We start from the raw sequence: 19,641 nt of genomic DNA, 5'->3' as shown, positions 1-19,641 counted from the left end.
ATTTATAGACCACCTTATAAATGTCAATTATTGTGCTAAATGCTTTATGATCATTATCTCTTAAATTGTGCAAAAACTTTTCAAAGTAGATACTATCCAGATTTTACAGATGTGGAAACAGAATCAGAATGGATAAGAAAGGAAAACAGCACAACAAACTTACAGGAGTAAATGAAAGATCTAGGACTCAAATCTAGGTCTGTCTGTATCAAAAGGCTTGCCTCCTTGTACATAGCAAGACCATATTACCAATCAACTCCAAATAAATCAAAAGGTACTGCATTGCAGAACAAAAGAGAAAGATGTGTTACTCTTGATCTGAAAACAGTATTTTATTTTTATTTTTATTTTTTTTAAATATTTTATTTATTTACTTGACAGAGAGAGAGAGAGAGATCACAAGTAGGCAGAGGTAGGCAGAGAGAGAGGTGGAAGCAGGCTCCCTGCTGAGCAGAGAGTCTGATGTGGGGCTCGATCCCAGGACTCTGGGATCATGACCTGAGCCGAAGGCAGAGGCTTTAACCCACTGAGCCACCCAGGCGCCCCTGAAAACAGTATTTTAAAATTCTGAACATCTTCATTCAATTTAATGTTATTCAAATAATGGGGGTGCCTGGGAGGCTCAGTGAGTTAAACCTCTGCTTTAGACTCAGGTCATGATCTCAGGGTCCTGGGATCGAGCCCTGCATTGCGCTCTCTGCTCAGTGGGGAACCTGTCCCCCTGCCACTGTCCGCCTCTCTACTTGTGATCTCTCTCTCTGTCAAGTAAATAAATAAAATCTTTAATAAAAAAAATAAAGTTATCTGAATAATGAAAACAAAAGGTGGATATGTCTGCTATTAGCATGAACATCTTTATTCACAAAGTAATTCAGGCTCATTCATAATGACTTAATTGAGAGGTTGACAAATATTCACCAATGTAGAAAACATTCCTGAAAAACAAATATCAACATCTTAAAAGAAACCTAAATAGTAGTTAGTAATTTTCAAATTATTCCTGCCCACCTAAAAAGGAGAAGAAAATAAATCCTATTATTACTCCTTAAACTAAATTTATGGTACATAAAAAATAAAAGCTATTGGTGAACTTTAAAACAACTTTTGCTTTATAGCATTATTAATGAATAAAACCAGATACTTATTTATATTAGTTGGGGCATACCAATAATATTTAAACATTTTTTCAAAATGTCGTGTTATATTAAAGATGTTCTATCTCTAGAATCAGAGATGATTGCAAAATAAGAAAACTTGTGTAATAGAGAAGTATAGTAGGAAGCACTGGATTAAACAGTAGTCAAAGCACCCTCTTCTAGGCCATGATAAAAAGTAATTTAAGTTAAGAAACATTTATTAAGAACTACCTACTATTAACTAGGTTCACATCTATGAGATGAGACATCGGGAATACAAAGATACTAAAAACATCTCAAAGGATTTATAATCTAGAAGGCAAACAGACTTCTAAGAAACTATAATTTGGGGCAGAGTACCAAAAATGTGAAAATGTCCAGTGATATAGAATGAGTGCTGGTCCACCCTAGCATACCAGAGATTGAGAAAATTGCCACAAGAAGTAACATTTTAGCAAGGCCCTCATGATAAGAAGGATTTATCTGGTAAGGAAAAAATACTGGGGTGGGGAGGTGAGGGCCAAACATTCCAGGGTTAGGGAATAGCATGAGCAAATCCAGATGCATGGATGCTTACAAGATCAAGTGGCCTGGAATAACAATAGTACATAACATATCAGGGAACTACAGCAGGAGGAGACTGAAAATCTAATTTAGGGTCACATCACAGACAATCCTCACTATCATCTGGCTAAGGAATTACAGTTTATTTAGAGAAGATGGAAAGCTAAAGCAACTTGTTGAGAAGGCTTCTGAGCAAGGGCTTACAGTTGGGAGTGCCTGGGCTGGTATCCTGCACTACTACTTACTTAGCAGTGGACTTTGCACTAGTCACTTAACATAGCTGTGCGTTAGGTTTTTCACTTCTAAGTGGAAATAAAACAGTGCCAAAATCTTAAGGGGCAGCAGAAAGGTTAAATGACATAATACGTGTCAAGTGTCTAAAACAGCAGCTAACATGAGCCCTCAGTAAATATGTTATAAATACACATAATATCTATTTCAAATCAGCACTGCAGAACTAATGAGACAATAAAAGTAGTTCCAGGGGTGCCTAGGTAGATCAGTTAACTGTCAGACTCTTGGTTTCGCTTCAGGTCATGGGTTATGAGATGGAGGCCCATGTCTGGCTCCATGCTCAACACAAAGTCTACTTGGGATTCTCTCTCCCCCTCCCTCTGCCCCTGGCCCCTGTATTCTCTCTCTCTTTCTCCTTCTCTCTTCCTCTCTCTCTCCCTCAAAATAAACAAATAAATAGATCTCTACAAAATCTACACAATTTTAAAAATAAAAATAGCTCCAAGGGAAGGAAGCCCCAGGAACTGTGCACTATAAAACTGCTAAGATTAAAAAAGAGGCAACTGATAAACTGTCAGAGATCTATATAAATACAACAGTAATACATAAATAAAACAATAGAACAGTGTATATAAATAAAAACTGTGATCTATCCTAGTTCTGCAGTCGAAAAGTTCCTTTTTAACTGCATTAACTGCATTAGTTCATTCATGTCTCAATTTTTTTTTTTTTTTTTTTTTTAAGAGACAGAGAGAGAGGGGAGAGGGAGGGGCAAAGGGAGCAAGAGAAAGAATTCCAAGCAGGCTTCAGGCCCAGCAGGGAGCCCCACACAGGGCTTGATCCCATGACCCTGAGATGATGACAAGAGCTGAAATCACGAATGGAACGCTTAACCAACTGACCCACCCGGTGCCCCACAAATTATCATTTCTTAAGGTAATTACAAAAAAGAACCCACATGTGATGAATTAGCTTTTTACTCATACAATGTCTAAAATAGTATCCTTCGACAAACAAATATGGCAAATTTAAGTGAAACGCTGGGCATTTTTATTAAAACTATATGTTAGCAGAATGACACAAAAGCAGAACCTGTGATGTACGGGTCTTTGCAAGAGGAGAAGTGCATGCTTCTTGAAACTGATCTTCATTAATTCCAATTTCTTTGAGGTAACTTTCTAACAGCTTTTCAACCTAAAAAGAGAAAGTGTAACTTTTCCAATTTACATAGAAAAATCCGAATGACAGTTTTCATGTTAAGTGTCGAGTTTAAAAAGGATAATCAAATGTTTGCTTGCAATTATCAATCTACATAAAATTATACTATATGGCAATGACAATGTCTTTCACCAAAAAACCCCACAAACAATGGAAAGTTAAAATTTTTGCAGAGAATCAAATGAAATTTTATTTCCTCTACTTGAAATAACTGGTCAGGGTCATGACAGTCAATGGGGTACGACTCTTTCGCTACTCAGAGGCATTTTTTAAAAATCACAAGACAACCATCGCAAATAACTAACACTTCTCTAGACGCATCAGCAGATTATGAATAAAATTTAAAGATTAGATGCAAGATCCCTTAAAATAGTTGTCCTAAATTCATTTCTTAGATTCTAGAGTAGAAGAGATAAGAAGTCAAAAAGATGAAATGCTCAGAGATGGCTTAGGGCCTGATGGAATTAGTAGTACTATTAGGGTAGACTGGATTTTTTATTTTTTATTTTTTTAAGGAGGCTCTATTCCCAATATGGGGCTTGAACTCACAATCCCAAGGTTAAGCGTCACATGCTCTATAGCAGAGCCAGCCAGGTGTACCAAGAATGGATTTTTTTAATTAAAGAATTTTAAAATGGAAAAAGTCCATGTTTTTAATTTAGAAAAGCTAAAATTATTCTAATTACTTTTAATAATCAATGGAAAAAATACTCACTAGTTCTTTGTATTCCTGGTGAATCTCTGTATAGGTCAATTTGCTTTCTTCTTCATCATCAAAAACTAAATTTAAAAGAAAAATATTACTGTATAGTGTACAAAATCAAATCATTTCATTAATGCAAATATAAAAGTGCACTCATTACATCTTATAATAGAATTCTCATTCTTATAACCTAGCTCTTCAGCTTTGAATTCTTGAATTAAAAAAACTCTATGTGCATATATATACATGATATATACATATATGTATATTTGTAATAATATGTTATATGTATAGCATATAACAGTGTTAACTATAAACAAGTTTCATGTTTGTTTATAGTTTCATATGTAAGATCTATTTCATATGTAAGAAAAACACTAATTTGCTACTTTCAATAATAAAAGGTAACAATTTATAAACCTTTTTTTTTTTTTTTTAAAGATTTTATTTATTTATTTGACAGAGAGAAATCACAAGTAGACGGAGAGGCAGGCAGAGAGAGAGAGGGAAGCAGGCTCCCTGCTGAGCAGAGAGCCCGATGAGGGACTCGATCCCAGGACCCTGAGATCATGACCTGAGCCGAAGGCAGAGGCTTAACCCACTGAGCCACCCAGGCGCCCCAATTTATAAAACTTTAATGTAATATTATTAATAGTTTTTAAACATTAATTCCTTTTACAACAGGCTCCAGATTATGTTATCATAATTTGCTGATATAAATTTTACTGTAAGTGACTAGGCTCTATATAAATCAGTAATGAAATTAAAATAAATAAAACCAAAACAAATGTTTACTCAATGATCATATGTATGAAACAATGTGGATTAGAAAGATACATATTCCATCAAGAAATGATAATTAATTAGGGAAACAGGCCAAATTCATGAATTGTTAACAATAAACTTTTTTAAATTCCCCCTAAATGACCCAAAATGCAAACTAACTTCTTTAATTTTCTACTTAAAGCTCTTCAATGACTGTTCTTTGACTAAATAATAAATGCAAAATCCTTAGAAGGCTAGACAAAACTTCCAAGTCTCATCTCTTGTCATCCAAAACCCAAACTTTGCACTCTTAACATACATCAGTACTTGGAATATCACCATACATAATACACACCGTGCTTCAAACTCCTGTACATTTGCTCAGGTGTTCCTAGAGTTTTCTGTCTTTACCCAGTCCTCTTCTCCCAACTATTCTTCATGACACTGCAAATGGCACATTCTCTAAGACCTGCCACCCACTCTCAACTCCTGGGCTGGTTAGATCCCTTCCTCTGAACTCAAAATAGAGCCACATGCCCTCCTTTATTATAACACCTGCAAATTCAGATTTAAATTCCATTTACCTGCCTGTCTTCCATACTAAATCATAAACTTCTCAGCCACAAGGATTTTGTTTCATTCATATTTCTATCCCCAGCTTCTGGCCCACATACACTCAATAAATGCTTATTGAAATAAATGCTGATATCACAGGTTGTACAAAACTAATCTTTAAAGACTAGCACACTAACAACCTAAAGTCACTTTAACACTTATTTCAAGTGACAATGGGATGTTACTTCCACCTCTACTGGCATCTGCTCTCTGTAACACTGGGCATACACACAATACAGCAGTAATTTAAACTGTTTCTAGTTAGTTCTAAAATCAAATTACTACATTACATGTGTATAAAGTTGAGGATTACTGCTTCCCTGTGAAATTACACAGTCAGATGTATTACTACTGAGATGCAACCACTTTTGACATTTGGGGATAAAAAAGCAATGCTTTAATTTTTTTTTTTTTCATTCTAGCATTTAGTCTCAGAGGGGTAAATAGAATGAAAGAGTGACATAATTCTTTTTTTCTCCCAAAGGAGGTCAGAATTCCACATGTTTCATCTGGCTTAGAATTCTAAATTCTTAAAAAGATCACAAATAAAAATTATTTTAAACTTCTTTAGAAATTACACATAAAAACAATACTTAAATACTATCTGGATTTTTATTATGGCATAATTTTGATTATGGTAATGAAAAGATTCAGTGGTCAAACTAAAGTTTATCTTTACCAAATTCATGGACTCTTAGGGTTGAAAGGACTCTCAAAAGCTCATGGGGGCGGGGGGGGGGGGGGGGGGTGCGGGGGAGCTCATCCAGGATAACCAACCATTTGATGGTTATCTCCATTAAGTTGCTGTCAAATCCATTTAAACACTGCTACCCTCTGGGGAACTCATTACCTTCTGAGATAGGCTAACTTAACTGGGATACATTCTGCTATAGCACACTTCCTTCATAGAAATTTGTCTGTGGCTTGAACGCATTAACCCTAGCTCTATGCTACTGAAGCTTACAAGTCTAAACCCTCCAACATAAGGCAGATGTTCAAATGATTGAGGGATATTACTACCCTACAAGTCCTACCTGCTAAACACCCATGGTATCAGTTGGGCATTCATTCATATGACATGGTTTCTAGCTCCTTTTCCATACCTGGGCTCCAGTTTGTCTCGGAGAACTGAACGCAGAATCTAAGCGTGAATGATCAGGACCCAGAGGTCCTTTGCCCTCACAGGGAATATTAGGCCACCTTTATATACCTTAGTTGTTACAAGATACGCCCCCTCCCCATTTTTGGTATATCCGAGAGTCGAGAGTAAAGGCAAACATGCCACTGGGTCGCCAGCTCTGGGCCTGCTGGAGTAACAGCGTGCGCTCCCTTTGCGGTTAACTGTTAGATCAGGAAGGAACACTAGGCAAACTCCTCTCTCCTCCCCAGTCTCTGCGGAAATTGTTGAAGCCCACCCAAACAGGGCACCTGCCCAAGGAAGAAACGTGCAGGGTAAGGTGAGAGACGCAACATAGGATGGAAATCTAATGATTTTCGGATGTGTGCTTGGGCCCAAAGAAAGGGGAGTCCCTGTCTTCAGCTCCATGAAGGAAGACACTGACGCAGTGACAGCAATACCTCCAACAAACCAGCTCTGAACCTGGCGGACCGGGGTAAGACCTGAGAGATGAGAGATGGTTCGTGGTGACCACCTTCTGCCGATCGCTGGCGAGAGAGAGGCGAGAAAGAATGGTCGGTTCGGGATCTGGTTTTTACCTTCACATTTCTGCTCCACAAAGTCCAAGATGGGGATGGACCAGTCCGGGCCTCGCAGGAACCCAGCGATGCTCTCCACCACCCACTCCACCTCATCCTCTTCTTCCGCAGCCATCCCGCTCCGCGGGACGCCGCGGAACCCTAGGCCAGACCCCCAGAGCCTGCGTAAGGCCCTTGGGCCGTAGGGGGCCGAGAAAGAATGGGAGAAGAAAGAGTGGTCCCCGCAGTAGCCCTGGTACGGGGACCAAACCTACAAACCAGTAACGTAAAATGGTCGCTATGGCAACACGCGCAGCCGCCCAGGACCGCCTCCCGGAAGTGAAGCCGGCTTGGCTGGAGCCTGCAATCTCAGAGAGGCGCATTTGAAGAACGTTTCCGATTGGCTGGAAAAGGACCGTACCTAATCAAAAGATAGCCTTCCGCCCATTGGCCCGGAGTTGCTAGGGCGGAGAGCAAAAGTGTAGCCATTGGCTGGAGGCCCTAGCGGGACTCGACGTTTCTTCTTCCAAGCAGTGCGTGCGAGCCAGGAAATGGCGCAGTGAGGTACGTGGGATGACGGGTCTTACTTCTGTAAGGGCTGCAAGAGCTTCGGTTCGCCGTTGTATACCCTCCATTTCAGTGCCAACCATTTTCAAACCCACTGGCCCAATAACTTTTGCAATAAAGGGTTGTTTGAAAATACAAAGCCGAGCTTTGCTGATCGGCTCTCTCTTTCTCTCTCATAGTTCCAGGCGGGTCTTTAACCTTTCATGGGTAGATAGAAAAAACTAGAATTAGGAGATTTTCAAGGGCAAAATCGAATTCAATGTTCATTTAAATAAATGTTTACATTTTATGTAACCCAAATCTTACGTCAGACAGCACCAACTCAAATTTTTTAATTAGGATCCACTGTGGAGTGGGTCTTCAGAGGTCATTGCCAAGGTCTTCGGTGTCCCCAAATCTCTTTCAACAACAGCCTTATATGTTGTTAGAGTAAGTTTTCAAGATCCAATTAACTTTCAATTTATGAATGAGGCAGCGTCCCATCCGGCAAGTAGAGGAGAGCCCCAAAGGGCCAGGAAAGGAAAGGTTTTTACAGACTTTTTAAAGGTGTGGGAAAAAGGAAATTGTTAGCAAAGAATCCATTGTTTGAGGCAAGGTCACCCTCCTGAGGGGGACGAAAAGGGTGTATCAGTAAGTTTCCTAATGCTGACTGAGAAAACCCCATGTTGACTGGTTAGAGGTTATATTTCTAGGCCAAAATGACAGGTTGGCTTTTTTTAAGTGTTGGTTTACTGGTTCTGGGCCTTAACCTAAGTGACACCATTTTAGGCCTGTGGTTTTCTTTTTAGCAATATATTTATATAAATGAGATCATATTATATGTGTAACCACAGAACTTTTTTCACTATGAGGTCACTTTTCGTGTGAAAATATAGAACTCCTTTTTTGCAACTGCATAGTATTCTATAAACTACCATTTAGCCTATTTTTACTTTGCATATATATATATACACACACACCTAGAATACCTTAGTGATTGCAGAAATGTGATGCTTAATGTGCAGTCTTTTTCTCCCTTTGTAATGTGGGTGTACTCTACTATTTTTTCCTTACAAACTGCTGAAATAAACATCTTTGTGTCACTAAGAGCTGTTGATTTTATGGACTATTCTAAGGGGTAGATTCCAGCAGAATTCCTAAATGAAAGTATAGATGTCTTGATTTATTCAACTAATCTTCAACTGCTAGATTAAATTACTTCAATTTTTAAAACTCAAACAGTTCAGCAATGAACATCCTTCACATATATTTTTGAACCCAAGTCTCATTATTTCCTTTGAATAAATTCCCAAATGGAAAATTACTGAATTTATTTTAAAAATCTTTTTGAAAAATGTCTTTGCCAATCTACTAGGTTAAAAATAAAACATAGTTTTAGTTTCCTTTTTAAATTTGAAATGGAGCATTATTTGACATGGATTAACCTTTGTGTTTGTTCCTGGGTTAGCTTTCTATATCTTTTGACCATTTTTTTATTGGGATGTTCTTTTTTTTATTGATATTTAAGAGCTTTTTATACATTATTATAAGAATTTTAACCCTTTGACACATGTTGCAGTGACATGCTTGTCATTTGTCTTTTGATTTAGTTCATTGTGCCTTTTATTATATGGAAGTTTTGTATTATCCAAGTAGACTTTAAATAGGAGATTATAAGTTAATTATTTTCCTTAGTGGATAGCTATGCTCCAAACACCACTTGCTGGAAATGGGTGTGGTAAAGTGTTGTGGTTTTTGAATTACTGAGTAGAGGTAAAAGGAAAGAAGAACATCATCATTCTTAGGCTACCTATTGTGACACCAGAGGTGGATTTCTGTAGTTTCTTATTCTGTTTTTCTGTTTCCTAAGTCAGCTTAAAATAGAAATCCCACCTTTGTTCTGCCGGTTTCCTCTTTTTATAAAGAAGTTGCTTGGGGGCATCTACGGGGCTCAGTGGGATAAAGCCTCTGCCTTCAGCTCAGGTTATGGTCTCAGGGTCCTGGGATCTGGTCCCACATCGGGCTCTCTGCTCAGCAGGGAGCCTGCCTTCCCCCGCCCCTGCCGCCTCTGCCTGCTGCTCTGCCTACTTGTGACCTCTCTCTCTCTGTATCAAATAAATAAATAAATAAAACCTTTAATGACGATAAAATTTACCCCCCCAAAAGTTGCTTTTTATGGTTTCTAATGAGTCTAGAGGCCACAAAATGCTATTCAACTGTACTTGGAATTACTTGGCATCAGTCTTCTTCAGTCTCTTCCAGGTGTATCCACAAGCTCTCCTCTCATTTATTTTCTCAGTATTATTCCTGAATGTGGGCAGTGTGGATTTCCTCAGGCCTTGGATTTTTCTCATTTCAAAACATTAATTATTTCAACTTTCACCTCAAAATGTAAGGCTTTTCTTTGTATTCACTACTTTAGGCTCTTAGACCCAGTGTACTCATACAGTTTTAACAAAATATATTGAACATGTTCATCATGAAATAACACAAGCTCAACAGAACAGTACACGTACTCAGGGCAGTGCATGTGGTTGTGCTGGTGTAAGAGAAAGAAGACAATGTGAATGTGTGTCATGCATTTTACCATAGGTCACTTTGTTCAATCAGGTAGTGTTTTTCCCATTTCACAGTGGTGCAAAGCATTAGTCATCTCTTAAAAAACCATGACTTCTTATTTTGGCAGTTTTATTACTTTTTAGCTACTACATGTAAACAGATTTTTGTATTGAAGGTATATGTTGTAACACAAGAGACCAAAATAGGTAACACATACACACATAAACATATATATACACACTGTACACACACACACACACGTAAACATGCACACATATCTACATTACTTTTTCCATAGGGTTGATAGGGGTTTAATTATAGAACACTTATAAAAAGCACTTGGGGGGTGCTTGGGGGGCTGAGTTGGTTAAGCAGCGGCCTTCAGCTCAGGTCATGATCCTGGAGTCCCAGGATCAAGTCCTGCATTGGGCTCCCCACTCGGCAGGGAGTCTGCCTCTCCCCTCTGACCCTCCCACTTCTCAGGCTCTCTCTCTCTCTCTCTCAAGTGAATAAATAAAATCTTTGGGGGAAAAAAAAAAAGCACTTGGGACCATGCTTAGTAGTTAATAAATGCTCAATACATATTAGCTAAGACTGTTAAATATATATATATATATATATATATATATATATATATATATATAAAATCTAGTTTCTTTGTTTGTTTGTTTGTTTTAACAACTTGCAGCATGGGAGTAAGGAACCATTCTTTTTATTTTGCCTTTCTCCTTTCACTGCCAAATCATTTGTGTTCTTCATGACAGTTCTGCTGAAATCTGCTTCTTTCTATCCTTGGTCTGGGAACTGAGCCTCTGCCTTACAAAAGGGTTATAAAGTCAAGTCTTCCTCTTTTTAAAGATGTATTTACTTACGAGAGAGAAAGGGTGCACGCAAGCAAGCAGAAGGGCAGAGGGAGAGAGAGACTCTCAAGCAGACTCTGTGCTGAGAATGGAGTCCGACATGGGACTCAATCCTGTGACCGCAAGCTCATGACCTGAGCTGAAACCAAAAGTCAGATGCTCAACTGACTGAGCCACCCAGGCACTCCTGTAAAGTCCAGTCTTAACAGGATGACTGCATTCCTCCAGGTTTTTCAGGGACCATGTGAGTAATAGCTGCTCACATTTGTGTAGTGCTTTGTAGTTTACAAAGGTATTTACATCTGTTTGATTCAGTGCAAACTTTAAAGCTAAATAAAGATGGTATTAAGATTTTCCCCATCTTATAGGACTGCTAGGTTGCTGCAACGAAGTACCACAGACTAGGTTGCTTAAATGAGAGATTCCTATTTTCTCACAATTCTGAAGACTGGAAGTCTGAAATCAAGGTGTCAACAGGGTTGGTTTCTTCTAAGGCCTTTGTCCTTGGCTCCTAGATGCTGCCTTCTCATTGCGTCCACATGGTCTTTCCTCTTTGCCCATCTGCATCTAAATTTCCTCTTCTTATAAGGACATCAGTTGAAGGGGAGTCAGAATACGATATCCCAAAATATGCCACTTTCAGAATATTGATTATTTTGAGCTAAAATGAAGGCAACTGAGAATTCTCTGCTCTGTCACCATCTGCATGAAAGCAGGGCATAAATTTCCCATGAGAAGAGACTTTCCCTGGGAGAGTACCAGGAAAAGGAGAGATGAGGAGAGCACTGTTATTACTGCAGACAAGGAGTCCATGATGAGATGAGTTTGCATAAATAGACTTTACTAAAATAACCCTTACCTTACATTAAACGATCTTTGTCCCTCCACACATTTTTCCTATTCACTTTTACACAATTAATGTACTCAAGAAGCCCAAATCCCCTTTCCTTTGTCTAGTCACTTCTCCACAATTTATCACCCTTTGTTTTAAAGGTACGTAAGCCCCCAAGTCTGTCTGCCCTTTGACTTTTTTCACTTCTTTTCTGTGAAGCCCCCATGCTCATACAATTTTATTAATACTTAAAGTTAAGTGCTTTTCTTACCCTGTTACTCTCTCCTGTTATTCTTTAGTCAGTTTAATTCTCAGGCCCCAGCTACTAAACCTGAGAGGGTAGAGGAAGAGGTTTTTCCTTCCCTCCAGAGTCACACTGGATTAGGGCCCCTCCAGCAACGACCTTGTTTTAACCTAATTACCCCCATTAAAAGGCCCTATCTCCAAATACAGTAAAATTTTTATGTAGGGTGTTAGGACTTCAACATATGAATTTGGGGAGAACACAACTCAACCCACAACAGGTGGGAGAACCAATACTTTTTCAGGTCAATCTTCTTGCCCAGGTTCAGAGCAAAGTCAGGGCTTATACTTCCCTGTACGTAATACTTAAGCAACAAGGCACCTTCCAACTTTCACTTTATAATGCATCACAGAAAATTTTCCTTATCAATGAAAATATTTCTGCATGATTCTTTTTAATGTTATTTAATGTCTTAGCTCAGGCTGCTATGACAGAACACGGAAGACTAGGTGGCTTGGAAACAACAGAAATTTAAAAAAAAAAAAAAGAAAAGAAAGAAAGAAACAACAGAAATTTATCTCTCATAGGTCCGGAGGCTGGGCAATCCAGCAGATTTAGTGTCTTTGGCCAGAGCACACTTCCTAGTTCATAGATAGCAGTCTTCTCGCTGTGCCCTCAGGTCTAAGGCACAAGGGAGCGCTCCTGGGATCCCTTTTATAAGATGCTAATCTCATTCAGGAGTGTTTCATCCTCATGACCTAATCACCTACCAAAGACCCACCTCCTAATACCATCGCATTAGGGGTTAGGATTTCAACATACGAATTATAGGGGTACTCATGATTCAGTCTATAGCACCTACTTTCCCATTGTATAAACAGAACACAGTTTAATTAAACAATCTTGCACTATTTAGAAAATAATTCTATAGTGAGCACCTTGTAATTAAGTCTTTGCACCTAATCTTTATCATTTTATGAAGATAAATTTCTACAAATAGAACTGCTAAATCACATAGTTTGCAGTTTTTAAAGACATATGTACCCATGAAGGTTTTTTTTTTTTAAGAGAAAGTAATGTGCATTTTGCAATAATCATGGTTAAATGCTAAGTAATTCTTATCCTTTATATCCTTGAGTCTACACATCCGTACACGTGCACAAATGCATCCCAGATACTTTGGAAAATGCTAATTTAATCAAAGTGTGACCAGAGAAATGTGAATTCTGGAGAAAGCAGGCTCTTTAATCTCATTAATCTCCAACACAATGCTTGGTGTTAAGAGATCCACAGTGAATATTTGATGAATATGTGAATGATGATCATAATATATAATGCCTCGGATTTGCCTAAAAATAATCTTTTCTTTTTTCTGACCCTGGGAGTAAGAGTAAAGGTGTGATTATTGACAGAGCAGGGTTTTTTTTTTAATATTAATGAAACATGCTTGCCATTCTAGGTCAGATGGCTTAAAGTTATTATCAGGAATAGGCTTAAAAATACCTGTGCAATAGAAATGCCATCTTCATATGTAATTTATAGAACATTTAAAACATCAGTAATGAACTATCTAATTGCTACTCTAAATGCTATGATTTCAGCTTTCAAGTAAAGAGAGCAGAAGAGAAAGTCACTGCTTTAATCCTATAAATTGCTTTTATCCTGACTATGGTAAGACTTTTAGAAGTTCAAAATTGTAGGTTCTTTGTAAATATCTTTTCTTGACTATTTGGTCTATGTAACAGCAAAGGGATAGAGGAGGTTTCCATGGGTTGGCAAATAAATAATTACCTGCCATATCTTCAAATTCTCCAGTGAAGCCTCAGATTTTTATTGCATGTGCAGATGTGGTATCACAGAATTTTCATTCTCTTTTCAATGTCTTTTTTTTCTATTCCTCATAATCTATAAAACAAAACCAAAAAAAAAAAAAAAAAAAAAACCACAGAAGCTTGATTTAAAGTAGCAGCAAAGAAGGGGCACCTGGGAGGCTCAGTCAGTTAAGCATCTGACTCTTGATCTCAGCTCAGGTCTTGATCTCAGGTCATGAGTTCAAGCCCTGTGTTAGGCTGGGTGTGGTGTCTACCTAAAATAAAATTTTTTTTAATAAAATAGCATCAAAGAAATAAAAAAAACACAATGACTTTCCAAATAATGGCTAAATAAATGCATTTGGCATAAAATGGCATAGCTTAAAAACCTTTCTTTACTTATGGAGTTCATACTGTTTGCCAACCACTGTGCTCAATACTCAGAATAAAGAGCTCTGGATCTGGTACATTCTAAATTCCAAGTGCATGACAGATGGCTTATTTTCATTTCATCGCTAAGTGTTCAGGGTCTTTTTGCGGCATTTCTTCTTTTTATTTTACCTCCCTTTCTTTATTCATAATGGGAGTTTTTCTCCACTGTTTTACTTGTATGTGTGTAAATAATTTTCCTATCTCTTTTCCCTTTTCTTTCCTTCTACCTTTTATTATGCACTAAGCTGACTCTTATATTTGTTGCCCATGTATTTACTCACCTATTTCTCTGTTTTGTTTTCTTCTATTGCTGACTTTGGGAAGGGTAACTAATTTATAGAACATGTTTATATATGCCTTATATCTGGTTTTTGTTCTCCTAAAAGGAGCTGCAGCCTAGGTTGATGGCCTCTAAATTTTTTTGACCAGTAAAAAATTTTCAAATACTCCCCTTAATATGTAAATATATATTTACCAATGAAGTACATATATATACAAATATGTATGATATATACATGTATACACAATTGTATAATATACACAATTGTATAATAGAGAATTTTAAAAACAAAACCTGAAAAAAAATTGAAATTAACAAAGGGTGGGATAAAAATATGTAGGTTGAAATTCTAACATGTTTTCCCTGAGTGTCAGTGGATCATCTTGTGCACCACTGTAGAAGCCGCTACATCAGATTTGATAAACTTGGTTGTTTTGTCTTCTCATCATAAGGAAGCCACTGAGCATCCTCTTTGCTTTATTACCTTTTAGAATATTCTGGGAGAAACAGTAAAGTGAATTTTGAGAGTCATCTTTGGAGCCCAGCACACTGAGATCAAGATTCTTAAACAAAAAGGGTAAAAAATGCCTCTGGCACCTTCAGAATAGATAGCACCATCCTAACTGGCAACGGTGCTGGTTTGGGAGACAGGAGGAAATCAGCTTAATAATGGAACATTTCTTAAAGATGGCAGGGAAATGCTCTTTTATTGATTCATTTAAAAATTTTATCTTGATTGCTTTTTTGGTTGGAAAAGTAATACATGTGCATTGAAAAACCCTCAGACATTACAAAATTATACAATTAAGAAAGTGAAAGTCTCCTATGTTTTCCTACCACCTAAAGAAAACCACCGTAATTGTGGGGTTAGTGGCCTCCAGATTTTTTTTAAAGATTTTATTTATTTATTTGACAGACGGAGATCACAAGTAGGCAGAGAGGCAGGCACAGACAGAAAGAGAGGGAAGCAGGCTCCCTGCTGAGCAGAGAGCCCAATGTGGGGCTTGATTCCAGCACCCTGGGATCATGACCTGAGCTGAAGGCAGAGGCTTTAACTCACTGAGCCACCCAGGTGCCCCTGGCCTCCAGATTTTTTAAATGCACATGTTAACATGTATTACTGTCATCTTCAGCCAAAATGAGACCATTCCCATTTATACACGGTTTTTACTTCATTTTTCCAAGGGTATCTTTCAATATCAATACAAAGGGATTGTTCTTTTACATGGATGCATAGTATTCCATTATATAGGGATATCTCTATATATTGTCTATGTTCGTGTCCAGTATTTTGCTCTTATAAACAATGCTACAATAAACATTAGTGGACATGTATTTCTGCATTCTTGCCTGAGTAGTTTCAGAGAAGAGTAGTGGAATTCCAGGTTTAAGGATATGAAACATTTGTGGAACATTAAAACTTTCCCTCCATATTACCAAATTGCCCTGCAAAAGGCAATACCAACTGACACTCCTGTCAAAAGATTATGTTTTTATTTATCCACACCTTTTCAACACTAAAAAGTATTAGTGTTTTGGTGATTTTTTTTTAAATCTGAAAACTAAAAAATATTTACTTTTTTAAAAAAATTTATTTGAGAGAGAAAAAGAGTGAGCAAGTGAGCTCAAGCAGAGGAAATGGCAGAGGGAGAGGGAGACACAGGCTCCCTGCCGAGCAGGAAGCCAAACGCAGGGCTCCAATGCCAGGACCAGTATGATCATGACCTGAGCCCAAGGCAGACATAACTGACTAAGCCGCCCAGGTGACTCATTTACTTGTTTTAATTTGCCTATGTTTATTGTTAATGAGGCTGTGGATTCTTTCATATGTTCGCCAGCCATTTATATTTGTGAGAGCAGTGATTCTTTGCTTTGTTTCTATTTTTAACCTTTTATTGTACAGATTTACAAATATACACAAAAGAAGCACCATGCTTTAACAGTTATTAACATTTTTACAAATCTCAGGCACATTTCATTTCAAATAGGAGTACTTTCAAGTAAGACTGGAAGATGTCATTTCGTGTCCTTTGACCCAGGCGCTCACCTCTAATTCCTTGGCTAACCAGAAAAAGTATAAAGGAGTAATGAAAGCCAGCCCTAGGTGTCCTGCAGCCTTGAAAACCGAGTTACTGATTCAGGCCACCAGATGGCAGAACACAGGGAAAAAGAAAAGGAGGGGAAGAAATCCACACCTGCCAAGACCCAGCTCCAGGATGACCAAGAAGTCTTAGAGAACTTGGTTTCCTATTACTGTGGGGGGTAGAGGGGAGGTGGGCGCGCGCGAGCGCAGCAGGGAAGATTAGTCAGAGGCATTGTTTTAAAGCGTAGTAATGTACTTAATTATATGATAGTAATGTGCTTTATTATGTGATGTATTTTATTATCAGATAAAATCTTTTATGCTTTTTTCCCCCTATAAAGGTTATTCTTCTTCTTTTTTTTTTATATTTTTTTAAAAATATTTTATTTATTTATTTGACAGAGATCACAAGTAGGCAGAGAGGCAGGCAGAGAGAGAGAGAGAGAGAAGCAGGCTTCCTGCGGAGCAGAGAGCCCGATGCGGGGCTCGATCCCAGGACCCTGAGATCATGACCCGAGCCGAAGGCAGCATTCCAAACCACTGAGCCACCCAGGCGCCCCAAGGTTATTATTATTCTTAAAGCCACCAAGACTAAAGTCTTAATTGGACCAAACCTATAAGTTAATTTGAAAAAAAATCAAGCTCCTTCTATTTCATCTTCTCATGAGAAGACACGATGCTTTCCCCATTTATTTAGGTCTCCATTTGTATCCCTTAATTAGGATTGCAGTTTTCCTTATAAAGATCATAAATATCACTCATTAAGAATTTTACTTGAGGATGGGTTTATTTTATGTATATTCCAACCGAATTTTGATGATTTTACAGATATATATTGATATTTGTAGGTTAAATGTTTAATTTCTGTTTTTATTCAAAGTAGCTATGAGTTCTTTCTAGTTCTCTTGCTATGCAGTTATGTAATCTGAAAAATATAAAATTCTTCTATTTGCCTTTCCATTGTTTATTTCTCTTACTTGTATTTCATGTGTCATTATATTGGTTAAAAATGACATAAAAAATTAATAGCAATGATAAATAATATAGCTTAACTATGTATAATTGAGTTATTTGGAAAAGATACTTATTTTCCATCTTTTTATTAAAAGATGTTTATTTTAAGTTTATATAATAGTGTGTTTTTATTAAGAATATAAATGGGTATTGAATTTCATCCAGTGGCCTTTGAGCATCTGCTGAGAGGATCATATGCTTTTTCTTATTTAATCAATTTATGTGGTTATTTTATTAATGTTTCCTTATAGTGTCAGGTTTTTGTGCCTAATATTCATAAGTAAGGTTTGTCTGTAAATTTTGGAGTGTGTGTCATATCTTTATTGGATTATAGTGTTAGAGCTACATTTAGCTTATAAAAAAATTTGGATTTCATCCAATAATTTTCTATGTCTTATGTTCCAGAATAAATATATAATGATTTTTATCTGTTTTATTATTATTACATTCCTGAGGCAGTTCTGGAAAGAATGCTATTTTTAAAATTTCAAAATGAAGATAAAGAAATGCTTGTATTATTACAGTAGAGACATTTTTACAATTCAGAACCTTAAAGAGCTACAATAGAGGTTATTTTCCCCACCCCAACATGTTAAGGAAATGCCTGCCAAACCCGTTATAAGATTACCTCTGTCTGGGCATGTTACTATTTACACTATTACATAAAGTGGACAAAATCCTCTATTTTTCTCAGCTGTTCTGCTCAATCATGGAAAGAGTAAAATTATGCCTCGTGATTCAGCACCTGAAATGTTATACCATGTCAAAAGTTGCTGCCCATATAGTTTTCACAAGAAGCTATTGCATTTCTCAGGTTCTGGTAGATAACAATATCCCAAGAAGTCTTTCTTGGTTGGGAGTGGGAACCACTAAAGAATTTGACCCTTGTTGTATAACTTGCCTCTAGAAGTAAGTCATGGCTTGGATAATAAAAAAAAGTAGTTATGGTAAACTTCCAGATGAATAATATTGATGAAGTTTCATTATGACCCTTCACATGATGAATTACAATATTGTTCAACAGAACTTTCTGGCATGATGGAAGTGTTCTATTTCTGTGTGTACAATGCATACCTGTGTCTTCTGTGACTCTGAGGACTTAAAATGTGGGCAGTGGCCGATGAGGAACTGAATTTTTATTCTTATTTAATTTTAATTAATTTAAGTTTAAGTAGCCACATGTGGTTCATGGCTACCATATTGGACAATGCAGCTTCAAAGCATGAAATTTAATCAGTATGGACCCAGAATGTTTTCAGCATGAAACATTTCCTTATTATGCATAAATAAATTTCACTTGCCAATATTTTGACAACTGAAAATCAATTTCAGTCTCTGCTATCTTCAATATCATTTATGCTTGCACTTAAAAAATTTGGTTTAATACTTTTCTTCTGTCTGAGACACCTTTTGCCATTCTGAGAAGTATCTGTTTTTCCTCTCACTGGCATTTTGCTGTTGTTGTACCTCTTTGTTCACATGCTTTCAGCTCTGCTCTTAGGTGTATTTGTAATTTCGCCTCTGAATTTTTGTTAGTTTCTTTAAATAAAGTGATTGGGTTGAAATACTGACATGAACATCAATATGACATATATAATGATGGATAATTATATTAATAAACTGGGTATGGGAAAAATGATCAAGAGTTGGCAAAAAAAAATGTAATGAGAACTTAAGAATAGAATTGGCACTTTAGTATGGAAATTACAGCCATATTGTTGAACTCCTTTACAAAGAGGAAGCCATTTTACTGAATCCATTACTGTAATTACACTTTAAACTTGCTAAAAATCTGTACCGGTATACACCAATTTTACACACAGCCCCCACACCCAGCTCCATTATTATGAAAATTTTAAGATTTGGTGGTTGCATTATTGTAGCACTACTGCATTGAGTTGCTTCTTGTATTTCTGTAGGAGCAATCTGAACACATACTGAAAAAGTTTTATGGCTTCAAATGACCTAATAGGATCAAGGATTTATTTCAATGAGTTATCTTTTCATTAACAGATTGCAAAGTACTATTTTTAGAGAAGTTGAAACAACC

At 37.2% G+C, this 19,641-nt stretch overlaps 1 protein-coding gene and 1 long non-coding RNA gene across 2 annotated transcripts in view; one reads left to right on the top strand and one right to left on the bottom strand.

Annotated features, from left to right (window-relative positions):
• CFAP36 (cilia and flagella associated protein 36) overlaps positions 1 to 7,292 on the bottom strand; it is a 31,101-nt gene extending 23,809 nt beyond the window's left edge. Inside the window, exons 1-3 of the mRNA XM_032352170.1 lie at positions 6,952 to 7,292; positions 3,868 to 3,932; positions 3,027 to 3,128 (exon numbers count right to left, since the gene is read on the bottom strand). Of these exons, the coding sequence (XP_032208061.1) occupies positions 3,027 to 3,128; positions 3,868 to 3,932; positions 6,952 to 7,066 (282 nt within the window). The 5' untranslated portion in view covers positions 7,067 to 7,292. The remainder of the gene's footprint in view (positions 1 to 3,026; positions 3,129 to 3,867; positions 3,933 to 6,951) is intronic.
• An 84-nt stretch (positions 7,293 to 7,376) lies between these two features.
• On the top strand, positions 7,377 to 17,446 carry LOC116595599. Its single transcript, XR_004287759.1, has 4 exons — positions 7,377 to 7,494; positions 14,986 to 15,071; positions 16,534 to 16,918; positions 17,141 to 17,446. It is a non-coding gene; the product is annotated as an uncharacterized LOC116595599 (long non-coding RNA).
• The last annotated feature ends 2,195 nt before the right edge of the window (positions 17,447 to 19,641 follow it).

This window comes from Mustela erminea, chromosome 7 (assembly GCF_009829155.1).
Source record: "Mustela erminea isolate mMusErm1 chromosome 7, mMusErm1.Pri, whole genome shotgun sequence".
NCBI classification, from domain to species: Eukaryota; Metazoa; Chordata; class Mammalia; order Carnivora; family Mustelidae; genus Mustela; species Mustela erminea.
Note: the sequence above shows the minus strand (reverse complement) of the source record. Positions and strands in the feature narration are given on the sequence as shown.